This window comes from Pseudophryne corroboree, chromosome 7 (genome assembly GCF_028390025.1).
Source record: "Pseudophryne corroboree isolate aPseCor3 chromosome 7, aPseCor3.hap2, whole genome shotgun sequence".
Lineage (NCBI taxonomy): Eukaryota > Metazoa > Chordata > Amphibia > Anura > Myobatrachidae > Pseudophryne > Pseudophryne corroboree.
In genome coordinates, this window is record NC_086450.1 from 336,830,918 (window position 1) to 336,848,435 (window position 17,518).

At 48.4% G+C, this 17,518-nt stretch overlaps 1 protein-coding gene across 2 annotated transcripts in view; it reads left to right on the plus strand.

Moving 5' to 3' along the window:
- LOC134945223 (multidrug resistance-associated protein 1-like) overlaps positions 1-17,518 on the plus strand; it is a 337,654-nt gene that overhangs the window by 254,818 nt on the left and 65,318 nt on the right. For both annotated transcript variants that reach the window (XM_063934380.1, XM_063934379.1), the window contains exon 23: positions 12,420-12,627. In XM_063934380.1, the coding sequence (XP_063790450.1) occupies positions 12,420-12,627 (208 nt within the window). The remainder of the gene's footprint in view (positions 1-12,419; positions 12,628-17,518) is intronic.

A 17,518-nucleotide genomic window follows, 5' to 3' on the forward strand; every position in this document is an offset into this window, starting at 1 on the left:
ACCGCGCGCCTGGCGGGAGTGCAGCGCGTCATGTTGCCCACACATACACAGGCACTGCAGGGGGGGGGGGGGGGGCACCCTAGGCAGAATGAAACCTAATAAAACTGGCAAATGAAGGGGCATAAGATGCTGAGGAACAGTCCTACCCCCGCCAGTATCAAAATTTACCTCATAAATGCTGAGGAGAAACGCGCCATTACGGGGGCGGAGCTTCCTCCTCAGTCAGCCAGCACACTCCTCAGCGCCATTTTCTCTCTCTCCTCAGGTTGCAGAGACAACGCTGGTCCTCCCCCACTACTGAATACATGTATCAGGGTGCAAAACAGGGGGGGGGGGGGGGGGGGGGGGTGCACAGTGAAATTGGTGCTTTACATTATAAAAAAGCGCTGCATGTCAGTGGGCATTTTGTGTTTCACAGGCATTGTGTTACTGGCGCTGGGTTTGTGAACTGGCTGCTCCTATCTGTGTCCTTCTGACAGATTTTACTGTGGGTCTGTCCCCTATAAGTCCCGGAGTGTCTGTGGCATGTTTGTGCACGTGTGTGACATGTCTGAGGCAGGGAGTTCTTTCCCTGAGGAAGCCATTTTAGGGACACAGAGTTGTAATGTGGTGACGCTGCAGGCACACCACGAGCCTGACTGGGTAAAAGAAATACGTGATAGTGTGAATCATATCAGTAGGAGATTAGATAAGTCTGAGTCTCATGCAGAAAGCTGGAGAAAATCAGTGAAAGATGTGATTTTTCAGGGTTCTGCTTTCTCATCCGCAGGCGACCCCTCTGGGTCACATAAGACAAACATGGTACATACTGATACCGACACAGACTCTGATTCCTGTGTCGACGATAGTGATACCAGGGGGATAGATCCCAAATTGGCAAAAAGCGTACAATATATGATTGTTGCTATAAAGGAGGTCTTAGAAGTTACAGTAGCCTCTACTGTACCTCAGGAGAAGGCTTATTTCTATAAGGAAAAGAAATGTAAGGTAACTTTCCCTCCCTCCCACGAGCTCAATACTCTTTTTGAGGGAGTTTGGGTGAATCCTGAAAAGAAATTTCATATTCCAAAAAGGATTCAGTTTACTTATCCTTTCCTTTAGAGGACAGGAAAAGATGGGTGTCACCCCCGGTGTTAGACAGTGCACTGTCAAGGTTAACAAAAAAGGTGATTCTCCCTGCACCTGGGACGGCTTCACTAAAGGAGCCGGCAGACCGCAAAATGGAGACCACGTTAAAATCTATTTATGTGGCCAATGGTACGCTGCTCAGACCCACCATTGCTTACACGGGGGTGAGTCGTGCTATTGAAAAATGGTCTGATAACTTGTCATCGGAAATTGACACGATTGATAGAGACGAGTTACCCCTAACGTTAGGTAACGTCAAAGACGCTGCCGCATACATGCTGGAAGCTATGAAGGATATTGGACTCTTGGGTTCAACAGCCGCTACCATGGCAGTATCGGCTCGGAGGGCGTTGTGGATTCGCCAGTGGAATGCTGATGCAGATTCCAAAAGAAATATGGAGGCTCTCCCGTATGAAGGTGAGGCCTTATTTGGTGATGGGCTGGATGCGATAGTCTCGGCGGCTACCGCAGGTAAGTCGACATTCTTGCCTTATGCTCCTGCACCGGCGAAAAAGACACATCACTCTCACATGCAGTCCTTTCGGCCCAACAAATACAAAAATGCCAAAGGTTCCCCCTTCTTTGTATACTTCTGCCAAATCTGCAGCATGACGCTGGGGCTCCCTTGCGGGAGTCCGCTCGGGTGGGAGCACGTCTGAAACTTTTCAGTCAAATTTGGATTCCATCTGGCCTGGACCCATGGGTCTTACAAATAGTGTCCCACGGGTACAGACTGGAGTTTCAAGACGTCCCCCATGCTGATTTTCAATTCGGCCTTGCCAGCTTCTCTTCCAGAAAGAGAGGCAGTAACAACGGCAATTCAAAAACTATGTCAGGATCAGGTCATTATCCTGGTACCTTTGTCACAATGAGGAGAAGGTTTTTATTCAAGCCTCTTCGTAGTTCCGAAGCCGGATGGCTCGGTCAGACCGATTTTAAACCTGAAAAATCTGAATCTCTACCTGAAAAGGTTCAAGTTCAAGATGGAATCCCTGAGGGCAGTGATTTCCAGTCTGGAGGAAGGGGACTTCATGGTGTCAGTAGGCATAAAGGATGCTTACTTGCATGTTCCCATTTATCCTATTCACCAAACTTATCTGAGATTCGCAGTACAGGATTGCCATTACCAGTTCCAGACGTTGCCGTTTGGTCTCTCCACGGCACCGAGGGTATTCACCAAGGTGATGGCGGAGATGATGGTCCTCCTTCATCAAAAAGGAGTCAATATAATTCCTTATCTGGACGATCTCCTGATAAAAGCGAGATCGAGGGAACAGTTGGTGCGGAACATCGCACTCTCCCTGTCAATACTCCAACAACACGGTTAGATCATGAATTTTCCAAAGTCGCAGTTGGAACCAACGACAAGATTGTCCTTTTTAGGGATGATCCTGTACACAGAAGTACAGAAAGTATTTCTTCCAGTGGAAAAGGCTCTGGAAATCCAGAAAAGATTGAAACCAACAAGCGTGTCGATCCATCCATGCATTCGGTTGTTGGGGAAAATGGTAGCGGCCTACGAGGCCATACAGTTTGGCCAATTTCATGCCAGAGTATTCCAGTGGGTCCTGTTGGACAAGTGGTCCGGATCCCACCTACACATGCACCGGAAGATAATCCTGTCCTCCAAAGCCAGGATTTTGCTCCTGTGGTGGCTACACAGTTCTCACCTACTAGAGGGACGCAGGTTCGGGATTCAGGACTGGGTCCTGGTAACCACGGATGCAAGTCTCCAAGGCTGGGGAGCTGTCACACAGACGGAAAGCTTCCAAGGAAATTGGTCAAGTCAGGAAGCCTGCCTTTACATAAACGTTCTGGAATTGAAAGCCATTTACAACGCCCTTCTACAAGCGGTACATCTTCTTCAAGATCATCCCGTGCAGATCCAGTCGGACAATGTAACAGCAGTCGCGTACATAAACAGGCAAGGCGGAACGAAAAGCGGAGCGGCAATGGCAGAGGTGACAAGGATTCTCCTCTGGGCAGAAAGACATGTAAGAGCTCTGTCAGCAATTTTCATTCCGGGAGTGGACAACTGGGAAGCAGACTTCCTCAGCAGACACGATCTCCATCCAGGAGAATGGGGCCTCCACCAAGAAGTCTTCGCAGAGGTGACAAGTCTTTGGGGAGTTCCTCAAGTAGACAAGGAGCTTCAGAGATATTGTTCCAGGTCGAGAGACCCTTAAGCAATAACAGTGGATGAACTGGTGACCCAGTGGGTGTTTCGGTCGGTATATATGTTCCCTCCACTTCCACTGATTCCAAAGTTCTCAAAATAATAAGAAGAACAAGAATTCGAGTAATCTTCATTGCCCCAGACTGGCCAAGGAGGGCTTGGTATCCAGATCTTCAGGAGTTGCTCATAGAAGATCCTTGGCCCCTTCCTCCTCGAGAGGACCTACTACAGCAGGTGCCGTGTGTGTATCAAGACTTACCGCGGCTACGTTTGACGGCATGGCTGTTGAGCGCCGGGTCCTAGCCCGAAAGGGTATTCCCAAGGAAGTCATCCACACTCTTATTCAGGCCAGGAAAGGAGTAACGTCTAAACATTACCACCGTATTTGGAGAAAATATGTGTCTTAGTGTGAAACAAAGAAGGCTCCTACGAAAGAGTTTGAATTGGGACGTTTTCTCCATTTTTTCTCCAGGCTGGTGTGGATGTGGGCCTTAGATTGGGGTCAATCAAGGTCCAGATTTCGGCCTTATCAGTTTTCTTTCAAAAACAATTGGCCTCCTTTCCAGAAGTTCAGACGTTCGTGAAAGGGGTTCTGCACATCCAGCCTCCATTTGTGCCTCCAGTGGCACCATGGGACCCTTAATGTGGTGTTGCAGTTCCTTCAATCACATTGGTTTGAACCTCTGCAGGAGATAGAATTGAAGTTTCTCACTTGGAAAGTGGTGATGCTTTTGGCCTTGGCATCCACAAGGCGGGTGTCTGAGTTGGGGTCCTTGTCTCACAAGAGCCCTTACCTGATCTTCCATGAAGATAGGGCGGAGTTGTGAACTCGCCAACATTTTCTTCCAAAGGTGGTTTCATCTTTCCACATAAACCAACCTATTGTGGTGCCAGTAGCTACTGACACTTTCACTGAGTCAAAGTCTCTAGATGTGGTTAGAGCTTTGAAGATTTGTGTCGCAAAAACAGCTCGGATACGGAAAACAGAGTCTCTGTTTGTCCTGTATACTCCCAACAAGATTGGGTGTCCTGCTTCTAAGCAGACTATTGCGCGCTGGATAAGAGGTATCATTCAGCACGCTCATTCTACGGTAGGATTGCCGATACCGAAGTCGGTGAAGGTCCAATCTACTAGGAAAGTGGGCTCATCCTGGGCGGCTGCCCGGGGCGTCTCGGTATTACAACTTTGCAGAGCGGCTACTTGGTTAGGGTCAAACACATTTGCTAAATTTGATAAGTTTGACACTTTGGCCGATGAGGACCTCAAGTTTGGTAAATCGGTGCTGCAGGGTCATCCGCACTCTCCCGCCCGTACTGGAGCTTTGGTATAACCCCATGGACCCCAGCATCCTCTAGGATGTATGAGAAAATAGGATTTTAATACCTACCGGTAAATCCTTTTTTTTCCTAGTCGGTAGAGGATGCTGGGCACCCGACCCAGTGCGTACTTTACCTGCAGTTTTGTTCATTATAGTTACACAAGTTGTGTTACAGTACATTTGTTTTCAGCATGTTGCTGCAAATGGTTCATGCTTGTTGGCGTGTGTTATGTTGAATGCCATGTTGTGCGGCATGGTTGAGGTGTGAGCTGGTATGAATCTCACCATTAGTATAAAAGTAAATCCTTTCCTCGAAATGTCCGTCTCCCTGGGCACAGTTCCTATAACTGAGGTCTGGAGGAGGGGCATAGAGGGAGGAGCCAGTTCACACCCAGTCTTAAGTCTACCCTTCAGGAGCTAATGGTGTCCTGTCAGCCAGAAGCAGAGTCATGAAACTCTTTAGGAAGTTGGTTCCTACTTCTGCCGCCTCAGTCCCACGAAGCAAGGAGACTGTAGCCAGCAGTCCTCCCTGAAAATAAAAAACCTAACATAAGTCTTTTCAGAAAAATTCAGTAGAGCTCCCCTGGAGTGCATCCAGTCTGCCTGGGCACATTTCTAAAACTGAGGTCTGGAGGAGGGGCATAGAGGGAGGAGCCAGTTCACACCCTTGAAAAGTCTTAAAGTGCCCGTGGCTCCTGCGGAACTGTCTATACCCCATGGTACTGAAGTGGACCCCAGCATCCTCTACGGACTAGGAGAAAATGATTTACAGGTAGGTATTAAAATCCTATGTTCTCTTACGTCCTAGAGGATACTGGGATCCACATTAGTACCATGGGTATAGACGGGTCCACTAGGAGCCATGGGCACTTTAAGACCTTGATAGTGTGGGCTGGCTCCTCCCGCTATGCCCCTCCTACCAGACTCAGTTTAGAAAATGTGCCCGTAGGAGCCGGTCACGTTTAGGGAAGCTCCTGAAGAGTTTTCTGCATTTATTTTGCTGTTTGTTGTTTTCAGACAGCGCTTTTTGGCAACAGCCTGTCTGCTTCGTGGGACTTAGTGGGGGGGAACGGCCCAACCTCCTCCAGGGTTAATGGTCCCATTCCCCACTGACAGGACACTGAGCTCCTGAGGGTCCTATTCGCAAGCCCCACCACGGCGAGCGTACAGACCCGCAGCACGCCGCCACCCCTAACAGAGCCAGAAGAGTGGTGAGTAGACGGCCGGTGTTCCGGTTAGCGGGTCACCGGCTTCAATGGCAGCATAAGGGTATGGAGCGCAGCTCTGACATGCAGGCTGCGCTCCAGGGCTCAGGGTGACATGCAGTGCGTGTGTCCCGCTGTGAGGGGCGCGCTGAGCCACTACTGAAATACCCACACTGGCAGACTAGCTTACAGGGGTACTAACCCACTGTTAAGCAACAAACATACCTCAGCCAGTATAAAAAACCGGGAAGGCCGAGCACCATTACGGGGGCGGGGCTTCACTATGAGCAGATCCAGCAGCTCACCAGCGCCATTTTCCCTCTGCAGCTCTACACAGACAGACTGACAGGGAAGAGCAGCCCCTGCACAAGGACTCCAGCTCGCCTCAGCGGTACCAGAGGGTCATAGCAAAGGGGGAGGGGGGGGAGCAGTACTAGAATACTGAGCCTTTATTACAAATGCTTAGTTTGCGACGCAGCTACAATATAATTAGCTATAAGGGCGCTGTGTGGCTGGCTCCATCATACTCTGTCTCTCCCTAGGGGGCTCTGTGTGGGTTAACTGTGCTTTTAAACTATTCATCACTGTATGTGTGTGTGTTCTTTTACATTTACTATGTCAAGGAATGTGTTTCATACACAGCAGAGTGTTTCTCTCAATCTGGGGGCTCTCTGCCGTGTACTCAGGATAGTACCCATTCTCAGGCTAGTGGATCTGGACTAGTATGGTTAGATTCATTGAAAGGGATGATTTTGAATATTTAAATAAATTATCCCAAAATGAGAAGGAGACGCAATACTTAAGGCAATCTCTTGATGACCTGATGAATAGAGATTCAGTGGTCATTCCAGCGTCTCAGACCCCTGCCTCCACAGAAGCGTACTCTTGCCCAAATCATGCAGGCTGATACCGATGATGATGATGATGTATCAGACCCAGAGGAGGGTGAGGTGGTCTCGGGAGGGGGGGATGCTGCTTTGTCACAGGGAATACAGGCCCTGATAGAAGCTATTAGAGATGTCCTGCACATCCCTGTCCTGCACATCCCTGATAAGGTATCCGAGGACGAGGAGGAATCTTATTTAAATGTGAAAAAGAAATCCTCAGTCACTTTCCCTGCATCTAAGGAATTAAATTGCCTATTTGAAGCAACTTGGGTAAATCCTGACAAGAAGTTTCAGGTCCCAAAACGGTTACTCACATCCTTCCCGTTTCCTCAGGATATGAAAAAATGGGAAAACCCACCGATAGTTGACGCATCGGTTTCTAGGCTGTCTCGTAAGATAGTTTTACCTTTTCTTGGGGCAGCTTCCGTGAAGGATGCTGCAGACCGCAAGATTGAGACCACTCTTAAATCTCTGTACACAGCTGCAGGGGTGGCCCAGAGACCCACTATAGGTTGTGCATGGATCTCTAGTGCCATTGCAAAATGGTCAGGTAAATCTCATTGACGGATTAGATTCCTTATCCAGGGGGGAGATAATTTTTCTCTTACAACATATACAGGGTTCTGCTAACATTATGGTGGAGGCCAAAAAGGAAATTGGTTTGCTCAATGCACGCACCACTGCCATGGCAGGGGCTTGTGGCTACGCCAGTGGACTGCGGATTCCAGGAAAGGCGTGGAAAGCCTACCTTTCACAGGTGAAGCCCTATTTGGAGATGAACTGGATACGTGGATATCCAAGGTTACGGCAGGTAAGTCTACATGCCTTCCTTCCGCATCTCCCCCGGCTAGAAAATCCTACACTGCTCCAACTTTGCAGTCTTCTCGGACAGCGAAGTTTAAAAACAAAACCAAAGGTTATTATACGGCCTTTAAAGGCAATAGAGGTAAAGCCTGAAAACCAGCAACTGCAGGTTCACAGGAACAGAACCCCGGTTCTGCTTCCTCTAAGCCTTCAGCATGACGGTGGACCGCACTGCCTGGAAGACGGGCAGGTAGGAGCCCATTTGAGACTCTTCAGTCACATGAGCGCCGTCATGCCAGGATCCCTGGGTCAAAGATCCTATAGCCCAGGGCTACAGACTGGAGTTTCAGGAACTCCCACCTCACAGATTCTTCAAATCAGGCTTACCAGCTTCTCAAGAACCAAGTATGACTTTACAGGAAGCAATTGTGAAACTGGTACAGACTCAGGTCATTGTTCCAGTTCCACTTCAGCTACAGGGTCAGGGTTATTATTCCAACCTGTTTGTATTTCAGAAACCGGACGGTTCGGTAAGGCCCATTTTAAATCTCAAGTCGTTGAACCCGTACTTACGGGTGTTCAAGTTCAAGATGGAGTCTCTGAGAGCGGTGATCTCAGGGCTAGAGGAAGGGGAATTCTTGGTGACTCTGGATATCAAGGATGCGTACCTTCATATTCCGATTTGCCCGCCTTATCAATCTTATCTAAGGTTTGCCTTACAGGACTGTCACTAACAGTTCCAGCCCGTGCCATTTGGCCTCTCTACGGCACCGAGGGTGTTCACCAAGGTAATGGCAGAGATGATGTTTCTCCTCCGCCATCAGGGAGTGAACATAATACCATACCTGGACGATCTGCTGATAAAAGCACCATCCAGGGAGAGGTCTTTAGACAACATTGCCCTCTCAACCCGACTGCTCCCGGATCACGGGTGGATTCTAAACCTACCAAAATCTCATCTGGTATTAACACGGAGGCTTCCATTCCTGGGGATGATACTGGATACGGAGGCACAGAAGGTGTTCCTTCCATTGGAAAAGGGATTGGTGATCCAGTCGATGGTGCGGGATGTACTAAGACAATCCCGGATATCGGTGCATCTATGCATTTGCCTTCTGGGGAAGATGGTGGCAGCTTACGAGGCGCTGCAGTACGGAAGGTTTCACGCAAGGCCCTTCCTACTGGATCTGTTGGACAAATGGTCCAGATCGCAACTTCACATACACCAGAGGATCCGTCTGTCGCCAAAAGCCAGGATTTCTCTTCTGTGGTGGCTTCAGACTTAACACCTGACCGAAGGCCGGAGGTTCGGGATTCAAAATTGGATTCTGCTAGCCACGGAAGCAAGCCTCAGAGGTTGTGGAGCAGTCACCCAGGGGTAACAGTTCCAAGGAAGATGGTCAAGTCAGGAAGCCATTCTTCCGATCAACAATCTGGAACTAAGGGCCATATAAAACGCCCTTCTACAGGCATCTCATCTCCTTCAAGATCAAGCCATTCAGGTTCAGTCGGACAATGTGACGGCAGTAACGTACATAAACCGACAGGGCGGAACGAAGAGCAGAGCGGTAATGTCAGATGTAACACGGATTCTCCTCTGGGCAGAAAGGCACACTGTGGCGTTGTCCGCGATCTTCATTCCGGGAGTAGACAACTGGGAAGCAGACTTCCTCAGCAGACACAACCTCCTCCCAGGAGAGTGGGGCCTTAATCCAGAGGTGTTCGGGTGCTTTACACGTCGGTGGGGAATTCCACAAATCTACATGATGGCCTCTCGTCTCAGCAAGAACCTCAAGCGGTATTGTTCCAGGTCGAGGGACCCACAAGCAGTGGCGGTGGACGCTCTGGTGACTCTATGGGTCTACCAGATGGTGTACGTGTTTCCACCTCTCCCATTGATCCCAAAGATTCTCAAAAGAATAAAAAGGGAAAAAGTTCAAGCAATTCTCATTGCTCCGGACTGGCCAAGAAGGGCCTGGTATGCGGATCTACTGGAGATGCTCCTAGAGGACCTGTGGCCTCTACCTCTTCGCGAGGACCGTCTCCAACAGGGGCCGTTCGTCTATCAAGACTTACTGCGGCTACGTTTGACAGCATGGAGGTTGAGCATCAAATTCTAGCCCGAAAAGGAATCCCGGATAGGATTATTCCAACCCTGATACAAGCCAGAAAGGGGGTAACGTCTAAACATTACCACCGCATTTGGGGAAAAATACGTCTCTTGGTATGAGAACAGGAAATTTCCTGTGGTGGAATTTCAATTGGGACGTTTTCTCCTTTTTCTGCAGTCAGGTATGGATGTGGGCCTATGTTTGGGCTCCATAAAAGTCCAGATTTCGGCCTTATCCATTTTCTTTTCCCTGAGGTTCAGACATTTTTGAAGGGGGTTCTGCACATCCAAGCGCCCTTTGTGCCTCCTACGGCACCTTGGGATCTCAACGTGGTGTTGCAGTTCCTGCAATTGGAATGGTTTGAGCCTTTACAGGACGTAGACGTCAAGTTTCTTACGTGGAAGGTCGTCATGCTGTCGGACTTGGCTTCTGCGAGGCGTGTGTCGGAGCTGGGGGTGTTGTCTCACAAAAGCCCTTATTTAATTTTTCATGAAGATAGGGCTAAACTCAGAACTTGTCAGCAATTTCTTCCAAAGGTTGTGTCTGCGTTTCATATCAACCAACCTATTGTGGTTCTGGTGGTTACCGACACCTCTGGTACTTCAAAGTCCTTGGATGTGGTAAGGGCTTTGAAGATCTATGTGAAGCGGACAGCTCGTCACAGAAAATCTGACTCGCTGTTTGTTCTCTATGATCCCAATAAAATTGGGTGTTCTGCTTCAAAGCAGACAATTGCATGCTGGATCAGGCTTACTATCCAGCATGCTTATTCCACGGCAGGTTTGCTGTGTCCAAAATCTGTACAGGCCCACTCTACTAAGTCAGTAGGTTCTTCCTGGGCGGCTGCCCAGGGTGTCTCGGCTTTACAGCTCTGCCGAGCAGCTACTTGGTCAGGTTCGAACACGTTTGCTAAGTTCTTCAAGTTTGATACTTTGGCCTCTGAGGACCTTCAGTTTGGTCAATCAGTTCTGCAGGAACCTCAGCACTCTCCCACCCGGTTTGGGAGCTTTGGTACATCTCCATGGTACTAATGTGGACCCCAGTATCCTCTAGGACGTAAGAGAAAATAGGATTTTAATTACCTACCAGTAAATCCTTTTCTCGTAGTCCTTAGAGGATACTGGGCGCCCGCCCAGTGCTTAGTTTCTCCCTGCACTGTTACTTGATTAAGTATTGTTGCTTCAGCGGTTGCTGTTCCTGGTTTATAGTTTGGTTAGCTTGGCTTTCCTCTAGTTTGTGTGTGCTGGTTTGGAATCTCACCACTATCCTTTTATATCCTTCTCTCAAGGTATGTCCGTCTCCTCGGGCACAGTTTCCTAGACTGAGTCTGGTAGGAGGGGCATAGAGGGAGGAGCCAGCCCACACTATCAAGTTTTTAAAGTGCCCATGGCTCCTAGTGGTTCCTTCTATACCCATGGTACTAATGTGGACCCCAGTATCCTCTACGGACTATGAGAAAAGGATTTACCGGTAGGTAATTAAAATCCTATTATTATTATTATTATTATTATTATTATTATTATTTATTATTATTATCTGAAGTGCATCCTATTTACAGTAACCTTGAAGAAGGTCGCATACGACCCAGTGTGTGTGTTTGATTCAAGTTGTCTTGATGTCAGAAGTTCAGTTTGCTGCATTTAGAGAAATCTACAAACTAACAATCCAGCGTCATTAGTCCTGGCCATGCATTAAGCTGCTGCTCTAGAGTGGACTTGAAATGCTATTAATGTGACGGTTGATAAGAACCACTTGGCCCATGTAGTCTGCCCCTTTTTTTTAACCATATTTTTACCTCAAACCTTATTTGATCCTTATTTCTTTGTAATGATATCCTTATGTCTATCCCATGCATGCTTAAATTGCTCTACTGTCTTAGCCTCTAAGTCTCTTAGGCTATTCTACTTGTCCACTACTATTTCTGTGAAGTAATTTTTCCTCAAATTTACCGTAAACCTACCTCCCTCCAGTTTCAGGTGCCATTTGCCCAGCAGCCAGGGGCAGATCCGTGGAGGGTGAAATCCGTGTGATTGCAAACCCCCCCAAGTCAGAGGAGAACTGCTGTAGCTCAGCCGCAGCATCCTCCCCAGACTCACACAACCCAGGATGGGCAGGCTGCCGGGGAGAGAGAGAGGCTGCTGCCAGGTGGCACCTCCAGCAAGCCCAAGCCCTGGTGATTAGTACCCGCACTCCCCCCCCCCCCCCCCCCCCCCGCCTCCCTCTCAGCACCTCTGAGTACAGGTCTTACAGCACTATAGGAGGCATCCAGGACGTCTCTCCCCACACAGCACAGGAGACGGAGCAGGGCCTGGGTTGTGGTGGCGAGTGAGTATGGCTGGTTTCGGCCCTGGGGCATCCCTCCCAGTGTGATAGCTCTGGCTGCACCGCCCTCCTATTGGCCCTGTTGCATTGAAATTGTGTGCTCACCAGCATATGTTCATGAACACATGTGAGGCCTTGAAATTACTCTGGTCACCTGCACTTTTAAGTCGACATTTAGAAACCTGAAGAGAAAACAAAGTGACTTGTTCGATGTGTTTATTTTGTAATGCGTAGTGCCCAGTTACTATTGCTCCTTTTAATGAATACAACATGGAGAAAGTGTTATAAAAGTTGTTGAAAGACTCAAAGGTCAGTTTTGAACAACAGTCTGCCTTCAAAATAGTCATATGTTATCTATGGTTCTCCCCCAACTTTCCATTTGTTATACTTTAAGATATTCTTATACTCTCCATATCACACTGTATATTTCCAAGTGTATTGAGTGCATCTGATGCTATGTTTTGTAGGTCAAACTGTCTGTTTATCTGGAGTACTGTAAGATCATGGGAAAGTGGTTTCTGATCATGTGCACTATATTCTTCATCTTCCAACAAATATCAGCCTTGGGACATAATTACTGGATTGGTCTGTGGGCTGATGATCTACCTGTGAATGGCACGCAGCAGAACACCAGCATGCGACTGACTGTGTACAGCATTTTGGGGGTTATGCAAGGTAATGAACATTCACCAACAAATCGATAAAACTGTGTCCTAAAGACTTTTTCTCTGTCATCCAGGCTGTGGGACACTGGGCCATGTAATTGCATATGGAGACCACAGGAGCTGGCACTTAAACTCAAACTGTAACTTTAAACATAAGCTGCTCCCCTTTGCAACCCCAGCATGCCAGTGCATTTTGAATGCCAGTTTAAGTGGTTATGGTTCTGTTGTGTGGGGTGGGGGTAGTTATATTTTTTTCTTTGTTTGTAAGTTTTATTTTATTTGACACGGCTAGTCAACCCCCTGATAGCGGCATTCTCCCCCACTGCTTTGCCGCACTCGGTAGGATGCTTACTGCCGCCATTACAGGGCTGATCCACACCTGCGCTGTCTGAAAAAAACACCTGATAGCACACAGCTTCTCTCCTCTGTGGCTTCTCTTCACTGTTCTTTATTTACTGTGTATCAAGGGTTGTTTTCACTGCCCGTCTCTACACAATGTAGTACCTTGCAGGTTCATGGCGGACAAGGCAAAAACTGTTAAGTCTAGAAGTGCAACTATGGCATTTTTCTTTACGTGTGCGCAATGTAATATAAAATTGTTGTGTGGTCAGTTGGACTAGGGCATTGTGCACAGATGGGGCCTGGTGACGCTCAGGCATCGGGTGGTGCTGCGTCTGCCATAGTGGAACCGCCGTGGGCTCAGGCTCTGGTCAGTGTCTGATTGGATGAACCTGTTAGCTCGTCAGCAGGAGGAACAGGTTTGGGCTTCTGCCGTGGCTGTGTCTTCAGTGCAAGGTCTGGATTTCCTTACTCCTGGAGGTGCGGTTTCACAGCTGGTGTCTGATCTTCCCTGGTTGTGTACCATGGAGCGCATGGCTTCCAGGTTTGAGAAGGTTCTTTGAGGATCTTAGGCTGCGCGAGGCCCACAAGCATCTTCGTTCTTCCAAGAGTTCTTTGGCAGTTTCGGAGGAGGGCAATATTTAAGATGAAGTTGTCATGCCTGATGGTGAGGATCTGAATTTTTCCTCCGATCAGAGAGTTGAAGATCTCATTACTATGGTCCAACAGTCTTTACACTGCTTAGGCAGAAGCGGGGGATCCTTTTAAGTGTTGTCGCATAAGGGTGATTACATTCCATTCTTCGTACCTTTTGGATTTATTTGAATGAATAAAAATTGCCTGATTTGCCTGAAATGTTTTCTATTCGTCTCAAGTTTCTTTCTCTTTACACACTTCCGGCAGACTACGTGACCAAGTGGGAACGGTCTCTCAAGGTGGATTCCCATGGGGCGTGCTTATCGAAGCACACTGCTCTTCCAGTTCAGGGCTCGGTATCCTTTAAGGCAGGGGTGGGGAACCTTTTTTCTACCAAGGGCCATTTGGATATTTCTAAAATCCTTCGGGGGCCATACAAAAATTATCAACTTAAAAATTAGCCTGCCCTCAGTCAGTAGTTATGCCCCCAGTCACTTGTTATGCCCCATTAGATTTGCCCCCAGTCAGTTGTTATGCCCCATTAGATATGCCCACTGTCAGTTGTTTTGGCCCATTAGATATGCCCCGTCAGTTGTTATTCCTCATTAAATATGCCCCCTGTAGTTGTGCCCCATGAGATATGCCCCCTGTAGTTATGCCCCATTAAATATACCCCCTAGTAGCACCGCTTATACACACACACACATTGAAAGAAAGAAAAAACCCACAATACTCACCAGCCCTGCTCCGGCTTCCGGACTGCTGCCCTCCCTCTCCTCGGAACTATGGGAGAGATGTCATGACGTCTCTCCCATAGTGCCGCACAGCCACACATGTACACTGCCTGAGCCAGAAGCTGGAGTTAAGGAGTGAGCTCCTGCGTCTGGCTGCTGCTGAGGAGCCGGGCGCCCGCTGGTGGTAAAATCTCAACAGGCACTCTGCATCTCCTCTCGTTTAGGTGAGCCTGGCCGGGCCGGATCAAGTGGCTTTGAGGGCCTTATACGGCCCTCGGGCCTGAGGTTCCCCACCCCTGCTCTAAGGATTAATTGGACAAGAAACTTGAGGGGTTGTCTCAAGTCTATTTTTATAGGTTCTGGGGTGTTTATCTGCCTTTTGCTTGTCTTAGCTTGGGTGGCTCAGACATGGAGACTTGGGCCTACTGGCTAGTCGTGGTACTCCAGGGTGATTCTTCTGGAGATTCCATGCTGGATTTGATGGAGCAACTCTGTAGCGCAGCAGGATATGTTTGTGAGGACATGCGGAATGGGAGCCAGAGTTGGATGCCCAAGCTACTGTTGAGAAAAGAACCTTTATTCCTTGGGCTGCCCTAAAGCAGTGGGGACTGCGTTTTCTGTCTTTTTGCTCTTCCTTTGAGGGGGGTTGGGGGAAGGGGAGGTAGGTGTCCAAAAGAGGTCAGTCTGCAGAGGCAGGTTTTTGTATTTTTCAACACCAAAGGGCAGATTTTCTAGTGCCAACAGATGTTTGGGACAAAGCTCCAGAGAAGTCTAGCGCCAAACAGAATCTATCCTCACCCAGTTTGGTCACGTGTTGGCGTCGTATGCTTGGGTGCTGGGCATCATTTCCAGATGTTACGTCATGGACATACGGGGTCCACTACCAAAACGTTTTTCACCAAAGCTCTTCCCCAGGATGTGGAGAAGAGAACGGCATGAGACCAGGTTATCCATTCCCTTCTTTCAGAAGGCGTTATTGCTCTGGTTCCGGCGATGCAACAGAAACTGGAGCTTTACTCCAGCCTATTCCTTGTTTGGAAGCCAAACAGCTTCTTCTAGCCTATTCTGAATCTTCGCACCTTTAACACCAGACTTTGGGTGAATCGTTTTTGGTTGCATTCTTTCTGATCAGTGATCCATGGCTTGGAGGGTGAATTTTGGCCTAGCTTGATGTCCGTGATGCATACCTTCATGTTCTTATTTGTTCGCAGTTACATAATTCAGGATCAGTGCATTCTGATTTTCAAGAACTCACACCTGATACCTTTTCAGTGCCTGCTGTTCCTGGGGGTGGTCTTCGACACCTGTCTATTGCAAGTGTTCCTGCTGGAGTCCAAAGTCTGGGTCAGGACGAGATGCCTCATCCGTCAATCTTGCTTTGCATGAAATTGTTGGGCACCATGGTCTCCTTCTTCGAGACCATTCAGTACGCCAGGTTCCACTTGCAAGAATTCCGTTTTATGCCATCTTCGCCTACAGGGCCTTTGGTCACTGTCTGAGATAGCTCTTCTGATTGTTATACTCCAGCTCAGAGTCATCTTTCTGGCTCTGTTGGGAACCCAGTCCGTACTGAGCCTGCCAGTGTGGATTAAGTTGGACAATGCCATGGCCGTGGCATATGTAAATTGTCAGGGCGCCCCCCGGAGATTTGGGGCAGTGGTGGTGGCAGCCTGCATTCTCTCCTTTGCAGAAGCCTTTGTTTCTCCCGGGGTAGTGTTCACTCCATCTGGAGGGCTTCCAACTGTTGGTTTGGAAATGGGGTGTTCTAGAGGTGGACCTCATGGCCTCTCGTCACAACTGCAAGGTTTCCCTGTTTTGTACGAGGTCCAAGAACCTGATGGCTTTCACAGTGAATGACATGATGGTTCAGTGCAACTTCAGTTTGGCATATCTTTTTGACCCGATCCCAATGTTGCCTCTGGTGCTCAGCGGGTCAAGGATCAACGGGTGACAGTAATCCTGGTAGCTTCGGGACTGGCCGCGCAGGTCCTGGTACGCCGACGTTCTAAAACTGTCCATTTCTGCACCAGGGCTTTACTTTGTTAACTTTAACAGCCTCGCTTTTGAAGCCAGTCTCTAAAAGGCTAAGGGTTTTTTTCCTTCGGTGGTCCGTACTATGTTGTGGGCCTGGAAACTGGTTTTTGTTTCGCAATTACCACAGGGCCTGAAAGATCTACATCATGTAGTGTGAAAAGAACGGGGTTCATACTTCCAGGTTTTGCCTTTCTTCAGGGAGGTCTGGAGGCTGGTTTATAGCTTTATTCACTAAAGGTGCAGATTTAAGCTCTATCGATTTATTTCAAGCGTCATCTGTCCCTTATTCCAGTCCTTTTGTGCCGGAGCGTGTGGCGGATTCAATCACCATTTTGTGCACCGGTAGCTCCATGGGATCTTAAACTGGTCATCTAGGCTCTCTAAGCCTTCTTGCAGGCTGCCTTTTCTCATATTTCATGATGATAGGGTGATTCTGCATACGGTTCTTACATTCCAACCAAATGTTGTTTTTGCTTTTTCACATGAATCAGAAAATTGTCTTTACATTTTTCTTTCTCCTTTGCTGACTTCCCAGGACCAGGAAACGCTTGCTCTGTTAGACGTGGTCCGGGCCCTGCGGATGTACATCTGAAGCACGGATTCTCTTCTTGTTCTCTTCAATGCTCAGAAACGTGGTTGGCCTGCTACGAAGCAGACCATTGCACAGAGGATTTGTTCCGTCACCACTCAGGCTTATTCTAGTGTGGGGCGACTGGCAGTCAGCCCATTCTACTAAGGCTGGGGCAGCCTCCTGGGTGAAGTGGCATGGCGCTTTCCGTGGAGTAGTTGTGGCAGGGAATTACCTTATCCTCTGTCCACATGTTCACTCGTTTTTATCAGTTTAGTTTTTTCCTCCGGCGACGCGCGTTTTGGGTGTACAGTTCCCAGGTCTGGTAGCCTGAGCTTTCACTCTTCTGGGGGCGGCTGTTGAATGTGTCATGGTCCAGTATCCCCCAGCATGGATGATACAGAAAAGGGGATTTTTGGTTACTTACTGCTGAATCTTTTTCTCTGAATCCAGCTGGGGGATACTGCGTTTCCTCCCTTAGCCTCAGTCTTGGGGTTTTTATATTGCTGTTTTGTTGTGGTTCCAACAGATTCAGTGGGTTACTGCTTCTCCTTTCCGGACTCTTTTCAAGCTCTACTGGCTGCTGGGGG